Source organism: Gobius niger, assembly GCF_951799975.1.
Source record: "Gobius niger genome assembly, chromosome: 20".
NCBI lineage: Eukaryota > Metazoa > Chordata > Actinopteri > Gobiiformes > Gobiidae > Gobius > Gobius niger.
The window spans coordinates 8,424,910-8,442,234 of record NC_136871.1 but is presented as its reverse complement, the minus strand read 5'-3'; the positions used below and the strand labels follow the sequence as shown (position 1 = coordinate 8,442,234).

At 42.7% G+C, this 17,325-nt stretch overlaps 1 protein-coding gene and 1 long non-coding RNA gene across 2 annotated transcripts in view; one reads left to right on the top strand and one right to left on the bottom strand.

Annotated features, from left to right (window-relative positions):
* The window catches only part of LOC306980052 (CTTNBP2 N-terminal-like protein), a 28,819-nt gene extending 18,847 nt beyond the window's left edge, over positions 1-9,972 (top strand). Inside the window, exons 3-7 of the mRNA XM_079579279.1 lie at positions 3,961-4,191; positions 4,520-4,627; positions 5,831-6,019; positions 7,000-7,170; positions 8,604-9,972. Of these exons, the coding sequence (XP_079435405.1) occupies positions 3,961-4,191; positions 4,520-4,627; positions 5,831-6,019; positions 7,000-7,170; positions 8,604-9,476 (1,572 nt within the window). The 3' untranslated portion in view covers positions 9,477-9,972. The remainder of the gene's footprint in view (positions 1-3,960; positions 4,192-4,519; positions 4,628-5,830; positions 6,020-6,999; positions 7,171-8,603) is intronic.
* Positions 1-17,325, bottom strand: part of LOC306980135 — an 857,770-nt gene that overhangs the window by 739,796 nt on the left and 100,649 nt on the right. The window lies entirely within an intron of this gene.

The following is a 17,325-nucleotide window of genomic DNA, read 5'->3' as shown; positions in this document are numbered from 1 at the left end:
AGCAAAGATGTTCAACACCCCATAAATACTTAGAAAACAGACAATGCTAACCAGGAATCTAACGTTAGCTTCACGCTGCTAACGTTAGCTACAAGTGCAGTTTTTTGCTTCTACTGAACAACCTGTGATGAAAAAAACTTCCCTATAGACCTGATTTAGGCTCTAAAAAATAGTGGAGACAATGCCAGGAAAAATCCGTCCGTCTTAGCTTTCAAATGACTGGCCTATAAGCTGTAAACCTCAGTCGAGAAGCCTTTAGAGTTGGGTAAAACCGAACTGGAGAAACTGTGCTTGGTTCATGTGGGGGTTAAGAGATTAAAAGGCAAACCTTCTGGTCACGTTTTAAGTGCATTGTTAAAGAAGAACTAAGTAGCTTGTTTAACTTAATAAATCCTTTCCGTAGTCCCTCTGGGGGTAATCCAAGTGTGAATGGAATGATTGGGGGGGTCTTTCATCTCCCCCTGGTGTCTCTGGACAGAAAACCTCACTATCAACTTTCCTGCCTCCAGGTCGGAGGCCCCAACACACACTAATAGAATCATGAAGAAGAAGCTAACAGGCTAACGGACAAAGCTAGCTGCAGGCTGGCGCCACTTAAACAGTATTTACAGCCAAGTTTGAGTGACAAAAATGATCTCCATTGTGTAATTGGATGTACAATATCCCTCTCTCCCTTTGTCTTTTCTGTCAGCGTAGTATTTACTCTCACGGACAATTAATGAGTAAAAAAACGCAACATGCTACAACACTTGCAGTAGCGCTTATGGCCTCTAGGGGCATGAGTTTTAGATTAACACGATAATCAGCTCTGTTCTGAATACAACTGTAGATACTGTGAGATACTCTGATTTATAGCTGTACAAAACAGTTGCAACAAGTGTATTTCACTCAGGTCTGCGATTAGATTATAGGAGCACAGAATTTGTTTGACTTACATTGTGCAAAGTGGTAGGTTTCAATAACGGGGTATTTTATTGCTTTCCAAGAGCATTTATTACCAAAATGAAATGAGTTCCATTTAATTGCGATCATCTTGTAGCTCTAATGTCTCTCTGTAATATTATGCAGCACAGAGCGGCACACGAAACGACTAAACTGATATTTGGCACTTCAGGCTACATATTTAGACAAGTAGAGGCGCACGTCACAATATTGACTCAAGTAGCTGACTGCTGTGCCACATAAGACGTAATGTGAATCCTCATGGGCACAGTCTAATCTTCCTGCCGTGCCTCTTTGACTGTTTGATGTGGCTCACGCCCCTTCTCCCCGTAGACCACATCAAAAACAGAACAAGTTTCACGTCTTTGCCTAGCCCTGCTCATCGCCTCAGGATGACAATGATAAACCCTGTCATCTCGCACTAGCCGTATTTGATGTTAGTCTTTTTTATTATTACGGCCATACTCTCATCAAGTTTTTAATTATTTATGATTCAATAGGAGCGTCTTTCTCAATAACAAGCTAAATGCCTGGATGCCAACCTGTACGTGCTTTGAGTATGAAGCTCGATCTCCTTTGAAGAACCTCGCAGGAGTTGTTCAGTTGTTGGCACTTTCATTTATTCACGGCTGTTTTAAAACATTCATGTGACGTCCTAAGCAGCAGACAGGAGAAAAATCAGGGCTAAACATGGGCTAAAAAAAAGACTAAGCAATGATAAAGTCGTTACTTACAATGACAAAGAGGATTAAAACAAAGATTAAATTGCAAGAATTTACTGTCACACTGCAAAAAGTATTTAACTAGATCAGTATAAACATCTCAATTTGAGCATAATAATCCAAATTTTAGTTGTTTTGACTAGTTAAGTTGTTCTTGGGCATTTGTCCTAGATTATTTCACTTGTTCTGAGATGTTTCTGACTCGTTTCAATACATTTTGTTCTTATTTCAGGTAATTTTCTTTGCCAATGGGGTAAGAAAATTGGTCTTATCTTATTGGCAATTTTACTTTCTTATTTCAAGCGAGATTGACCTTAGAATCAGTCTGAAATGTCCTCAAACAAGCAAAGTAAACTTGGTCCGATCAGGAAAAATGTCTAAATTAGCGAAAAACGCTCAAAACAAGATACATTTCCTCAATTCAAGTCATTTAAGACAATGCTTGATATTTACTTTTTGCAGTGCACATTTTTCTTGGCGCTATTTTGGTCACAAGTTTTGTCGTGAAGTATCAGTAAGTTGTCTTTAAGAAGTGACAAATAAGCCCACGGGTTCCTCTCAGAGTTCACACCAGACGGATTGATTTAAACCCTCCTGACTGTCCTCAAGTTGTTTTTTTAATCCGCTGGGATGTGTCACTGTCTGCTGACCTATTTACCTATTTACCTATTTACCTATTTACCTATATTCCAGTATTGCTGAGTTAAGCATTCTTGAGCAGTCAATAATGCGCCACAGGTGGATCCTCGCCTGGACTGCACTTTAAACGTGTCGAATAATCTCGGTATCAGCCGTCATGATCTGCCCTGGCCCTGGCTGAAGACGCTGCTGTAATCTGTTGATCCTGTTGTGTGTTCTCTCTCTCTCTCTCTCTGTATGTACAAGCTATATGCTGTGTTGACATGCTTCAGTTAAATATAGCATTAACATAGTTACCGCAGTAATCAAGTTATCAAACAGTGCAATTCTTTGTGGCCCCGCTATCTGGAGTTGAACTCTGCCTTGGCCCGGTTGAATGCAGCTGTCTGGCTAAACATAGACCAGCCGTAGCTCTTTTCAAACATCTGCTTTCATGTGTTTCCTCTTCCCTTTTTCTCTTCCTTATCCCCAGCTCATTGACTTGCCTCTTGGATAACACTTTTCAAAGCCAACACACATGAAAGCCAAATAGTTTTTTTTTATTTTTGCTTCACTTTCAGGCGTACTCACACATGTTGAATTTAGTTTATATTGTGCTGTTATAGACTTGGCGGCACAATATTTGTGTTCGAAATCATTGTTTTTGCTCTATATCCTGTTACACTGTGTTGCAAAATAACTCGGTCAGCCATCTCACTGAGGCTGATATAAAATAAGAATTTATAAGCATAGTAATTGTCACTATAAAACAGGGAAAAAAAATCCCATGAGTACCGGGGGCACTCAAAGCTAGTTGAAAGTTTGAAGTGTGTACAAGCTGCAACAATCAAGCATCTGTGGGAGAGTCCTTCGCCGTTTTCTCTACCGTCATGTGATTGACCAATGCTAGCCGGAACATCAGCAACTTTATTGTCAATTTTTATCATGACAAAGGCTCCTTTGATGCACTGATGGTGAACTCGGGACCCAATATTAAGCTTGTGACCACTTTTTTTTATTATATGTTATTATTTGCGTCACTAAGTCGGACTGGAAAAGAACCGTAGATAGAAGATAGAAGAGATAAGCGTTGATCCATTCAGCCCCCATTGCAAAAGGCGGGAAGCTCCACCCTCGCTGGGCAGGCGGACTGAGCCTCCACAGTTCTCCACAGCCTGTCAATTATAGATTTAGGCTTCCACTTTTTATTGCTGATGTACAAAAATCAGCGTGGTTAAAAATGTCACATGAGTCATAGCAATTTTTAGAAAAAGAAAAACTCTTTGGGGCCAGGCTTTTAGGCAGTGCAAACAAGGTCAGAGTCTTTATAGGAATCCTGTTTACCAAGTGTCTTTAGGACCCATGTGCCCTATGTGCAGCATCTTTAACCACTAGACTATCGGCTGAACCACAGTAAACACATCACATCCAGAAGCTTCAGCGCTGAACCGGGGATAAATTGGATCAAAACAACCGAGTCTACAATAAATCAAGGCTAAACCAAGACCTCTACCTGACCACATAGGCTCTAAAATCATACGTTGCTGATACCTGGCCTTAATTACTGCAATCTTTGCTATTTTAAACCTTGAAATGTTCATTTTACTGTGATTACAATAATGTCCAATTCATTATGTCAGAAAAACCTTGTATTGTATATTTGCTCTTCTTTTATTAGGCCCAGAGAAAGGACCTGTTTGTCCAAGAGCGCTACGGCCGGTACAACGTCAGCGACCCGTTCCTGGCCCTGCAGCGGGACAGTGAGGCCGTGGGGGGGCAGAAAGAGCAGGGCTACTCCACCTCCACCTCCAACCCTCTGGTGGTGCTCAAGCTGGTGGTCAGCCACTGCAGGAGGATGCAGGACAAGATGCTGGCCCAGCTGGCAGCCGCCGAGAGCAGGCATAGAAGGGTGTGTAACAAATAGTGTTTTTATTATTATCCGCTAATTTTTGATTATGAAGCACCTCTATGTTTCTTGCAGGCCAGACAATATACTTATAATTGGCAAGAAAAGCGGTATTTATTCCCAAATTACTTGAGAATTTCAGTTGAAATGACACAGGATAGCATGGCAGACATTGAAATAGATCTGGCAACATTTGATTTAAATACTTAGCAATTAATATACTCTCAACATCCCATTCTATGTGTAATAATACAATTTAAAATGATGCAGTAATATTAGTTTTCTGTCAAAACTCACACGTCTCTCTGTCTCCCCCTTCTGTCTGTTCCAGGTTATTGCAGATCTGGAGGAGGAGAAGAGGAGGCACGCGGAGGACACAGCCGAGGGAGATGATGTCACCTATATTTTGGAAAAAGAGAGGGAGCGCCTACAGCAGCAGGTAAACGAGTACTAAGAGTTTCAATGCAAAATTAAAGGCAGTGGCTCAATCTCAGCTGCTGCATACTGTCGTTGTGTCCTTTGGCAAGATACTTAACCCTCCTTGCATCCAGTGTGTGAATGAACAACATCTATCTTACATCCAGTTCATAAACTCTGTATAGTTTTAGAATCAAAACTTTATCCTTATCTTTATTGATTCCCTAAGGGGACAGTTCAAAATCGCAATCAATAATCAGTCAAGTCAATTTTATTTGTATTCGCCTTATTCTGCCTCTTTTGGAGAATGAGGGGAAATGTTTGCCGCAAAAATCAGATGGACAGTAGACTAATTTGTGTTAAATGTCCAGTTTTAAAAGTCAACACTGCACTGTTTCTCTGTGCGGCCTGAAAACGGCTTTGTGTCTGTGTAGAACTGATTTTCTCTAGTCCTATGTAAACTAATACTAGTCAAGGGCCGGGCACAATTCATGGCGGCGCCCACTCGAACTTCTGGAAGGAGGTGAAAAGTGCCTTACAGCAGGCAAATGGTGAACAGGGCGCTTCACAGAGTAAAGACTCAAAACACAGATAAAACATAAATACAAACACAAAAAGTACATGAAAAAAAGCAACAGTCGATTCAATGTCATTCTGTTGAATGCTGATCTGAACGGATGTGTTTTTAACTGGGATTTAAATACTCTTAAGAAAGAAGAAACTTAAAAAAAACAACAACTTGGAAATACAATAGCCTATAAATTGATAGAAAATAACCACACAACAAGACAATACATTGTATGAGTAGACAGACATGAAGTCGAATCTAGCCTCTGGCAAAATATAAGGAATATCACTCGCACACAGAGTACATAAGTCGTGTTAAAGCACATAGTTCTGTGTTTTGATGGCGACAGGCAAGAATGATTTCTTGTGCCTCAGTGGAGCCGCGTTGCTGAACTCTCTCTTGCAGCTGACCAGCACATTGTGAAGCGTGTGGGAGGGAAGGGAGTTTGTTTTACTGTCTACAGTATGTACAGTATAACATGATTTATGTTTATTTTCTCTTTCTTCGTTCATGTAAACCCATTAGAATTCACTTAATTCTTGTCTAAGTCCATGCTTTTCAAGTAAAGCAAATGTTTATGAATAAATCCACGGGTAAAATAATCTGAAACTCTCCTGTCCTCACACTCAGTGGATGTCACTGTGGGCTCTGTTTCAGCTGGAGTTCGAGCGCGGTCAGGTGAGGCGGCTGGAGAAGGAGCAGAGGCGGCTCACGGAGCAGCTGGAGGAGGAGCGCTCTCAGCACAAGCAGCTCTCCTGTGCTCTGGCCAAAGAGTGCAAATGGGCCAGCGCCCGAGCCCTGGAGGAGGGCCACAGACTCGCCGAGATGAACCGCAAGCTGGACAAGGTACTGCGTGTGTTATTATTCAAAATATACTCAACTTTATTCTCATTTCACAATTTATTAAAACAGTTTTTTCTTATCTCATTTACACTGTGGCCATGGTGTGGCCCATGTGGCCGTGCGTCTTGTTCTAAATTGCAAAGGATACACATACATTCAAACATTTATGAAGAATAGAATCCTGTAATAATACAGTTAATGGTCATTTTACTGTTTCATCATATAAGACCAGACAGAAGGCTGGTATGTACAGAGAATAAAGTCATGGATCTCTCGGCCTGTAGACATTGCAAACATTGCAGTTTTTAAAAAGACTTTTGGCATAGTGCAACAAAATTAAACTGTGTATGTGTTTCTTTTAGTCATATACATTTGTATGCCATGTGCAAATATTGCAATAGGATTTCATTGCATGTAAAAGTCATTATGATCAGGACTCAATAAGACCAGCCATTGTCAAGGCAATGGCTAATGGGATCCAAACAAAGAATATACAGTTCCATTGATCGTAGTCAAACATGCAAGTAGAATTAAAAACTATTTAAGAGTAAGAGTAAAACAGTCTCAACCACTAGACTACCAGCTGAACTCAAATATTTTATCTGGTAATACTGGTGAGGACTACGTCACAACAGAGTAGATTAAAAATGGACAAAGGGACGATGTGGTGAAAGGATGCAGAGTCAAGAGAACGTGACCAACAGAGATGAATAAACTTCCTGGTTCATAGATTACTGTGAAAATAGGGAGGAGCCGTGAGGGGACTGCGAGGAGAGGTTTGGAGAAGCTGGAGAAATAGGCCCTGCTCCTTAAGCTTAGTTAATAACAACAATGCTGTATGTTTCAATAAAATAAGCAGTTGCACTATTGAATGTAAAATGTCTTCAAAAAGTGACTCTAGTCTAATACTTCTGCAAAGGAGCTTAAATACGACCCACCTCTGTATGGCACCTGACAGTATCTTGCATTTTGTTGTGACTCAGGTCCGCGAGTCTTGTCACGCTGTTCAGAAGGAGCTGGAGGAGGAGCGCAGGCGGGCTCTGAGGATGGAGGCGCGGGTGGAGGAGCAGCTGGCCGAGTTCGACACCGAGCGAGAGCAGCTCCGCTCACGACTCAAGAAGGAGGAGGCCCACTGCTGTCAACTACAGCTACAGGTCAGACCCGAGCCCAACCCAGCAACGAGTATTTCTCATTCAGGATTGCGAGAGGAAGGAGTAGAGGAGGTTAAATTGTTCATTCCAATTTATTTCTAACTCTCCTTTTAAAACATGACATAAATCACTCATCCCCACAGAAACAGGTGGCCACCGAGGGCACCATCTGCTGGAGGTGGCGCCAAATTGCACTTTAACTCTTTAACCCTTTGAGGTCCGTGCCCCAGTCTTCTACCACATTGCAGACTTTTATACACAACTCTGGTCATGTGGTCTTTTGTGTTGGAAACTTTCAAGCCTCCCTGGTCCCTCCATTTGTAAATATTCACATCAGAATTGGAGGCTCCTCTAATAGGGCTGTCACGATGATTACTATATTGACTTGCCTTCCAAGAATTGACAGATAAACAATGCATTTTTGGGCTCAATATTCACTGTGAGTACATTTATTTGCATTTTCCTTAGCTTAACTGTCTTTTTTTTTTAAGATTTAGAGTTTCTCTGACATTATAAGGTCTTCAATCATATACAGTGGGAGGAAAATGTGTTTGAACCTGTGGAATTTCTCCTGTGAATTTTGGCCCAATAAAATATGACAGCATGTAATTGTTTGGGTGGTATTAGTTTAAGCGGACACTGTTTACTCATTCTTGTGATTTTAATAAAGATCAGACCACATTTTATGACCAATTTAGGCAGAAATGTAATGTAAGAAATTCCAAAGGGTTCACATACTTTTTCCTCCCTCTGTAATTCACCGCAATGGTTTCAAACTTCAGATTTTGTCATCGTGACAGGCCTCTCCTCTTATAAAAGCATTATGCACACAATTCATGATTCCACTATTTGCAATTAAAAAAAAAAAACAATTTAAATTTTTTTTTTTTTTTAATTTTTAAAAATTTAAAAACACATGAAGCACATGTCAATTAATAAAAGTTTTCCACCCACAAAGTGTGTCCAAAACAGCCAAAGCCCGATCATCTTTCATAGGCATCAGATTTGTCCCATTTGCATTTATAATATTTATCATAATTATGTTTAATCAAGGTCCTCTGCTTCATGGAGCTTCTCCCGCATGAACAAAGCTCAGCTCAGTTCCTTTGGCAGAGAATTTAAATGATCTGAGGCTCTATTAAACTGTCTTTGGAAGTTTTTAGTCTCTTCTTTTAATTTTCATTTCATGCCAAATGTTAGTCGACTAAAGTATCTGGACATTTTAGTTGCAGATTTAGTCAAAAATATAACTTTGACCAAAATTATGACTAAATATTAACACTGGTTTGTCTGAACATTTCAAATAGATTTTTCCAAACCGTGCAGCCCCGGTGATAGAGATTAACACATTTTGCACTTGCCAGATGAAGAAGTTAAAGTTACACCGTCTATTCCACAACAATCCCCTGAAAGATTTTCTTTATTTTATTTCTTAGGTGGAGGAACTGAGGAGTAAGTTGGAAGAGGCAGCCGACGTCACAGAGTCTGACGGGACAATGTCAGCAGAGGACACAACAAAGGAGTGGGTCACTAAAGTCCCTCAGACTAAACCTGCCGTGGCCAACATGAAGTTAGAAGACATGGAGGAGGAAAGAAACCATCTCCCCCCAGCTGCTAAAGTCAACGGTCACCACTGTCCCGCAGAGGCCAACGGACACCATGGACCTACACCTGACAAGGTTTATCTCCAGAACGGAGGTGACGCCGCTGGGCTCACTCCTCTCTCTCCATCCACATCTCCAAACCTCACCAGGCATCCTCCAGGCAACCCCACCTCCTACCAGTCCCCGTACCAGGCCGGGATAAACCAGCGCTTCCATGCCGCTCGCCACAAATTCCAGGGCGTGCCTGAATCCGATCCACCCACCCAAGCCGCCGCTCCCCCGCCGAAGGAGCTCTCCCCGACTCCCAACCCTGTCGACGCCAGCCCCGTGAAGCAGCTGGCCCGTAGCACCGTGACACAGGTCCTGTCACGCTTCACCAGCGCCCAGCCCAAGCAAACCGCGCCCAACAACTCGCCATTCGGGACGGATTATCGCAACCTGGCCACGCCTTTGTCTCCGGTGATTGGGCGGGCGACCGGTGCGGGGCAGCAGGGCGTCAAGTCTCCGACGATTTCCAGGGCAGAGAGGGGTAACCCGCCACCCATCCCGCCAAAGAAGCCCGGACTGGCGCAAGCTCCGTCCTCTCCGGCTACGACTCCCAAATCGAGAGGCCATTTGTCTGAGGGCTCTGTGCCGGGCAGCTGTGGGCTCACCTCAAGTCAGGAGGGGGTCAAGGAACTAGACATGGTGCTGTCCTCCAGCTAAGAATACAATGAAACGCTCCATGATGTGGAAGCCAATTGCTGCTTGTAACATTTATTCATATTTCTGTACATCTATTGACACTGTTTTGTTAACTGTTATATTCTGTCCGATCAAGACTGAGAATGTATAAAATTGTACAGTTCCAGATAACATTTTCCGCCAAAATAATGATATATTTCGATTTGCACAAATGAGATTGCGTGCGACTATGGGATGTTTCTTGTAAGTCTAACATTATTAACAGAGACTGATGAATTAAGTATAATTTCATTGTTAATACTTCAGCCTCATTCCGTTTTGTACATTGCCCAAGAGTCGTATATGTCAACGGACACTCACATAAGAGTAGCCCTTTTACATGTTGCTTATAAATTTAATATTGACACGTTGTACATAAATATAAATGTGCTTTGTTTTATACAACAGATATTGTACTATGTATATTTTTAATCAGAGATTTGAGTAGTTCAGTTTTTATGATACGTTTGGTAGCAGACCGATCTTACAATATGCACTTACTCTATATTCACAGTTTTGTCTGAAATAAAACATTTTAAACATGCTAGAAACCTGAAATTAACATATTTAATAAATATGAATGAAACAACGTATTTCTTTGTGTTGTTGTATTTACAATTGAGAACCGTCGGCACGGCAAGAAGGTCCTGGGTTCGAGTCATGCGGGCCTTTCTGTGTGGAGTTGTGTTTGCTCCGGTTTCCACCAGCAACAAAAACATCCACAATAGGTGAAGCCTCCAGCCAAGTGATTCAGATCATCAGCCTGGCTCCACATCTGGAGATGGGTCCCCGGGGCAACGTCAGGCCCGGGGGCCAAATCCGGCCCTCCAGCACAGAACCTCTGGCCCACAATAGGACTTTGAGAAACATTATTATGCAAATAAGGGATCAAATACCTGTTAAAATACTCTAAAAATGCGAGAAAATTTGTTTTGTGTATTTTTTAAATGTCCCAGCAGATCATCCCACTCGGCCATGTGTAATGTAAAACAGTGATTCTCAACTGGTGGGTCGGGACTCAAAAGTGGGTCGCAAGCCTATCAGGAACTTTGTTTTCAATATTTTCCATCTAAAGCAACACGGAAACACACTTGAGTCTGTTCAAATTAATATTATTGGGTTCATAATTTCAGTCTTAAAAGCAAATCTATGGCTTGTTCAATAAAAAACGTGTGATAAATACAATATTTTATACCATATATGACAAATTACAGTTTTATTTGGGTCACAGCTTGTTATTAAGGTAATGGTGGGTCTCGGAGTCAGACCACTTTGGAAACACTGAAGTAAAACATTGGCATTTGCAGAAAATGGTTCTTAACTTTAGGCTACAATGGTGAGGTTCGGTGGTTTGGCACATTGTACTTTGTGTAAATGCACTGTCCCTTTTAAATAAATACACAAATACAGATGTAGTGGAGACGTTGTATTGTAGGGCATTTCCCTCTAGAGGGCAGCGTTGGATTTCATACAAGATCATTACCTAGCAGGTGAAAAATAAAGCAACTTACTTTACCTTCTCCATTGTGTTATTAAAATACTGTTCTGTATGATTCTGTAAAAAACAAAAGATTTAAGGTTAAGATCTGGACTCTGAAAATGACATATGTACTTAGACCTCACCTGAACCTACACCTGACCAACTGCAGCAACCCCAGATCAGAACTGTTGGCTAAATCCAGGTGGTCATTTTTTTTTTGTCTCAAGGACATCTGATGTCCGACAAGCAACATGCCTGCTCCGTCAATCAGATGATTTGTCGTGACCAGCAACCCTGAAAAAGAATCCCACACGAGGCTGATTTGCAGTTGTGGGATATCCCAAATCCAACAGCGGCACGCCTGGTCCTCTGACAAATCCCTGCCTTTCCAGCCTCCATAAACACTGGCTCAGGTTGATGAGCTGTGAGGGGCCTGTCCCACCACAAGCTCCCCTGCTCTCCACTCTGTCCCAAACCGCAGCTACTATGACGAATGGCTGCTGGACGCACAATCGAACTTAACAGCTTTTGACAGTGGCTCAAAAACAGCACGTGTAATTGCCCCACAGTGAAGCATTAATCTCCTCGCGTTCAGTTGTTTTCACACATTAGCAATGGTCAAGGGAAGTTGTCGTCTCCACGGGATTGGTATTTTGGGCCACAACAAATCCAAATATAACAGTCCTGCAGTTTTTAGCCTGTATCTCACCGATTTGAACCAGCACTTAGTGAAAAATGCTTTCGGTGATTTAGTCGAGCTGGATGAACTTGCTGTTAAGTTTCTCTAGGGCTGCGCGGACTTCTCTTTCACAATTTGAAATGTTACGGCGTCACTGCGGTCGCCGGCCCTGAGGCGCTGGAGAAGGATTGCGTCAAATTCAATTTGGACACAATTTGTGGAGACAATGGAGTACAGACAAATCCAACTTTTTACTCGAGAGCTCAAAACGCTTAACGGACGCCTGCTGAGGACCTGCTCCAACGTCCAGATACTCAATCTGATCATTTTGATGCTCAAATTGTCTCCACTCCAAAGCCTGTATTGCAGTACATGGTGAATGTTCAAAGGTCTCAACTTGTATAGCGCTTTTTTGCCTACACTAGGTGGTCAAATAGCTTTACAGCAAGGAATCATTCACCCATTCACACTCTCACTGAGGCCAATTTTATCCAACTCTGATCTAGAATTGGTGATTCATGCTTTTATCTCGTCTCGTTTAGATTATTGTAACTCCCTTTTTACTTGTTTTAACAAACCGGCTTTGAATCGTCTTCAAATGGTTCAAAATGCTGCAGCGCGGCTTTTAACAGGAACTAGCAGACGGTCACACATTACTCCCTTTTTATCCTCGTTGCACTGGCTCCCCATCAAATTTCGAATTGAATTTAAAATTTTACTTTTGACTTTTAGAGCGCTGCATGGCCAGGCTCCCAAATATGTATCTGACCTGCTGTGCCCTTACTCCTCGGGTCGCACCCTTAAGTCCTCGGGCCAGAACCTCCTCACTGTCCCAAGAACCCACTTTAAAACCAGAGGTGATCTGTCTTTTGAAGCCGCTGCTCCTAAATTGTGGAATGACCTTCCTTTGTCGCTACGTACAGCTGACTCTGTTGATTCCTTCAAAAATCGGCTAAAGACGCTGCTTTTCAGATGAGCTTTTAGTTGACAAGGCTGTGATTGTGATTGTTCCTATGTAAATTGTGTAATGTTTCCTGTGATCCTTTGAGCACTTTGGGATTTTATCTGTGAGAGGTGCTATATAAATAAAGTTTCTTCTTCTTCACTCATACACCAATGTGTGCAGACACTGGAGGCAAGAAGGTCCCCAGGTTTGATTCCCTGACTGTGTGGGCCTTTCTGTGGGGAGTTTCACATCAAATCAAATCAAACTTTATTTATAAAGCGCTTTTCATACTGAAGGGAATCACAAAGTACTTTATACATTTAAAACAATACGCCTGGCACACCCTCCCATTCCCCTGAGTATATACAAACGTTACACACACACTCACTCAAACTTTTACCCCATCGCCTACACACAAATCCCCTCACTCACTGACTCTCACACACACACAGAATAAAATAAATAGAAATATAAGGCTAGGTACAGATGGACAAGTGTGGAAAACCCATTTGAGGAGCCGTCTGCACCGGGAGCAGCAGTCCAGCCACAGCTACAGGGCACTGACCCACAAGAGCCCAGAGGGGGCGCGGTGGGGACACCACACCTCCACCTGAGCACCCACAGGACAGAGACACCACCCCTCCACCTGAGCACCCACAGGACAGAGACACCACACCTCCACCTGAGCACCCACAGTACAGAGACACCACACCTCCACCTGAGCACCCACAGGACAGAGACACCACACCTCCACCTGAGCACCCACAGTACAGAGACACCACACCTCCACCTGAGCACCCACAGTACAGAGACACCACACCTCCACCTGAGCACCCACAGTACAGAGACACCACACCTCCACCTGAGCACCCACAGTACAGAGACACCACATCTCCACCTGAGCACCCACAGGACAGAGACACCACACCTCCACCTGAGCACCCACAGGACAGCACCCACACAGCCACAGCCTGTCACTGCTCCCAAGCCAGAAGGCCCCTTCAGAGGAGACACTGGGAGAGCCTAAAAATATAAGAAACCATCTACTAACGCTCATAAGAGTTTAAAATCCCGAAGTGGAAGCAATTAATGAAGCTAGAAATAAATATATATATATAATTATATAACATAGAATCAGGTCGCCCCCTGCTCCTTACAAGTTGCCCCAGTGGCATAGAAGGATGGGTTAAATGCAGAGGACAAATCTTCCTTCTGGGACAATATAGTAAACCTTAACACCTGTAGGAGCCGGGATTAGAATCCCTAATCTTCCAATCATTAGACCAGGGGTTCCCAAACATTTCAGGCTGTGATCCCCAAAATCATGCAACCAAGAACTCAGGACCCCGTCTCTACAATGTAATTAGCACTTAAAATAACTTAAAGTGCAAAACATACAAAATCTGTTTTACAACAGTCAGATATGTAATAGAATAATGCCTCAAAATCAGCTTGTAACCCCCACTTGTCCCGCAACCCCCACTTTGGGAACCACTGCATTAGACGACCCACTCTACCAATTGCGTCACTGGCCATATATACAGTATACAGTCATTGTTTAACTGCTTCTCTCCCCTCTGTGCCAAGCGAGAGTGAATCCAAGTGCTTTGTATCTTCAGAAACGATGAAGACACTTGTCCGTTCACAGTTTACAGAGGTTCCGCATTATGATGAGCGTAACCAATGCTATAAGGCTTGTGAAAGTTTTATAAAGTATCTGAAGAGGAGCTTTGGGTCCTGTGTGCATGAACCTAATGTCTACATAACTTCAAAATCAATACATGTCTAAACGTAGTGGCTTATCTATTGTACGGCCGATCAATTGTTCACCTTTGTTGTGTACAAAGTCTGCTCCCGTCTTGCACATAAACTGCTTTTTTGCAAGTTAAATCTATTCAGCTGTCCTGAGATAATGCATTCATCTTTTACCTGTAGATATAAGATTTAAGAGTCTGGCCATTTCCAAAGAATAAAACTAAGACTTCTAGGATAGCTATTTCCTTATGTCTGGCTCTTTTCTAGAACTGCTCTCCTTTGCAGCCTCTGTAATGAACCAACATGAAATCAACACTAAGGTAAAGAAAGTCTCTACAGAGTTGTTCATAATTGAAATCACCGGGAAACGAACGTCCAAATCTGGAAAGGCTATTTCAGCGTTATGCGTGTGTGTGCTGCAGCTATTGTGTTTGTAGACTTATTGTTCTCACAGGGAAATGCATTCATCCAACAACCAGCCAGAAGCAATGAGTGATTAAAGAGCTGCGCCAAGGATAAATCTTCACATCTTGAGCTGTCACACCCGTCAAGAATGTGCAAACTCTACACAGAATTCTTGTACGTGCAGGCGAAATTTCACCCTGCTTTGCTCTTGCTTTTTTACTCCCCGTGCGTAACAAAAGACAAATGGCAGCAGTGTCACTCTGAAATGACAACATCGGGGTCAAGGAGGCGCGGCGTTCTCCTGTCACGCGCTGTCCCGTCAAAAGTTACAGCTTTTACCTCAGCCCTATCCGAGTCGCTCGAATACGCGGGTGCCCATCGTCCGCCTGTGCACCCTCTGCCCCGGCAATGAGCCACCTCAATCATTTCCTCTCCTCCTTCGCTTGCTCTCGCTCCAAAATTAGCCGTGTCCATGAGATGATCCCAGAATAGGTGCCGCAAAGAGCACAGCTGGAGCGGGCTCAAAGCGGGACGGGATGGAGGGGTGACGGTGTGTGGCGATCACTTGCTCGCTGTAAAGCAAATTTGTCCAGGAGATGTCAGAGAGGGAAGGGGGGGGGGGGATAAAATATGGAGGTAGAGAAAGACTCTGGGTCACATGTGAAGAGGGTCTAATTGTGGCTCTAAATCCAGATATGACGTTGAAGCTGAAGGGCAAACAGCTGGGACATGAGGGGCGAGGTATTTGTGAGCTGGAAGCGACGCAAGTGGGCCCCGCAGAGTTCAATTCAGACGAATTCGGTGACTCACGGGCAACAGAAATGGCTTTTTTAATATAAGCTTCGCGAGAGTTCTGAAGAAGATGCTTTAAAAGGAGTCATGTATCATTAGGCCTGTGATGATTTTGAAGTTTGAGGAGGCATCCAGGCAAGACTCTCAGCCACGCAAATCTTCTATCCCTACTATTGTTCTTGTTCATGGACGTTCACTGGAGAATAAAACGGATTAGCCGCGACGCTCTTCCCAGGAGATGGTGAAAGACTGTTGTGGGGCGGAAGGAGCTGCGCAGGGGGAAGAGGAAGGAGGAGCTGGAGCTGACCAGTGCAGGACGCCACGCTCTGTGGGCGTTGCACCAAATCAGGAGCTGAATTCAAAAATATTGAGGCTGGAGAATATCATGATGAACGATAATATTGAGAACCACTTGATGCCACTGAAATTTGAAAAGTGGAACATGCCTTTATCCATCCTTTATAACACATTAACATGAAACTCAATGAAACACATATTTACTTTTCTTTACATACTGTAGTTTAGTTCATTTGTTTATTTGAGCAGTATACATTCTGCTCAAAAGGAGTGGGCTAAAGCAAGAAGCTTATGAGCGCCAACCCCCAATGAAAATTAAGGAAAAGTCTACATAAATGTACTGATGATCATTATTGAGTAAAAACGTAAAGAGTTTTTCTGTCATTTATTGGACGATAAGTCGATAGAGTAATTATCGTAACAGACTGATACATCAAACTCTTTCTTTTAAGGCAGTATTTCTCCAGCTGACCAGAACAACTCCAGAAGCCTGAATTCTCGTGTAAGAGGAGGAATCTCTTCACCAAAAAGTCCAGATTTTAAGTAGTTTCCAAACAGCCAAAGCATCTATATGAAGCTGGTCTTGTTTCGACATGGCACTTAGAGAACACAGTACTGTATCTCAATTATTTTTATAGAATATACTGTAGATGCTTTGATAGAGTGATAGACGTTCAGCTGGTGAGAGCAAATCCAGGGATCCAAACATCAGAAGCTGAATTCTGGCCGTGAGAATTTAGTGTGAATGAGTGATTGATGGTGTCGGAGGGGTAGATACGGCAGCACAAGCTTATAAAGTGCAAAACAAATGTTTTACTTCTTACATTTTACTTTTGTTGGTCCTTTTTGGGCAACACTGCTCTGCTTTGTACTTGCTGAACAGGGAGAAGAAGAGCCCGTGCCTGAAGGTGGATCTGCCTCTGGGACTGTTCTGGATGTCCATGAGATGAACTGAAAGGCACTCTACCTGATGTTTTTTTCTAGTAGTTTTCTCCTTCTTTGTCCTCCTTTATTATATACAGACGTTTGTGAGAAAAATATGCTGCATCTAATTATAAATTTGCCCAATTTGCACAAAATTGCATCATTTGTAATCATGAACTTACAACATTTTGTTAAAGTATCCCTGGAAAGTGGCCCTGCAGTGGCCTGCGCTCTCAGGACCTCATCCTGCTCTCTGTGCCCAGAGTACGAACAGAACTGGGTAAAAAGGCCTTTAGGTTTGCTGCACCGCACTGGAATGAATTGCAGAAGGAGTTTCAGTTAAAAGAACTCGTGTCACTTCTTACTTTCCAATACCTACTGACAAAAGTAGAAACAAAGTCTTTCACATGTAGCTGTTTGATCTGAGTGCATCATCTTGATTTAATTGCAATGCAGTGTTTATTTGTGATTATTTGTGTACAGATGTAACTTGTGTGTGTGAAGTTGTTCCGCTGCATCTTGGCCAGGACTCTCTTGAAAAAGAGATTTTTAA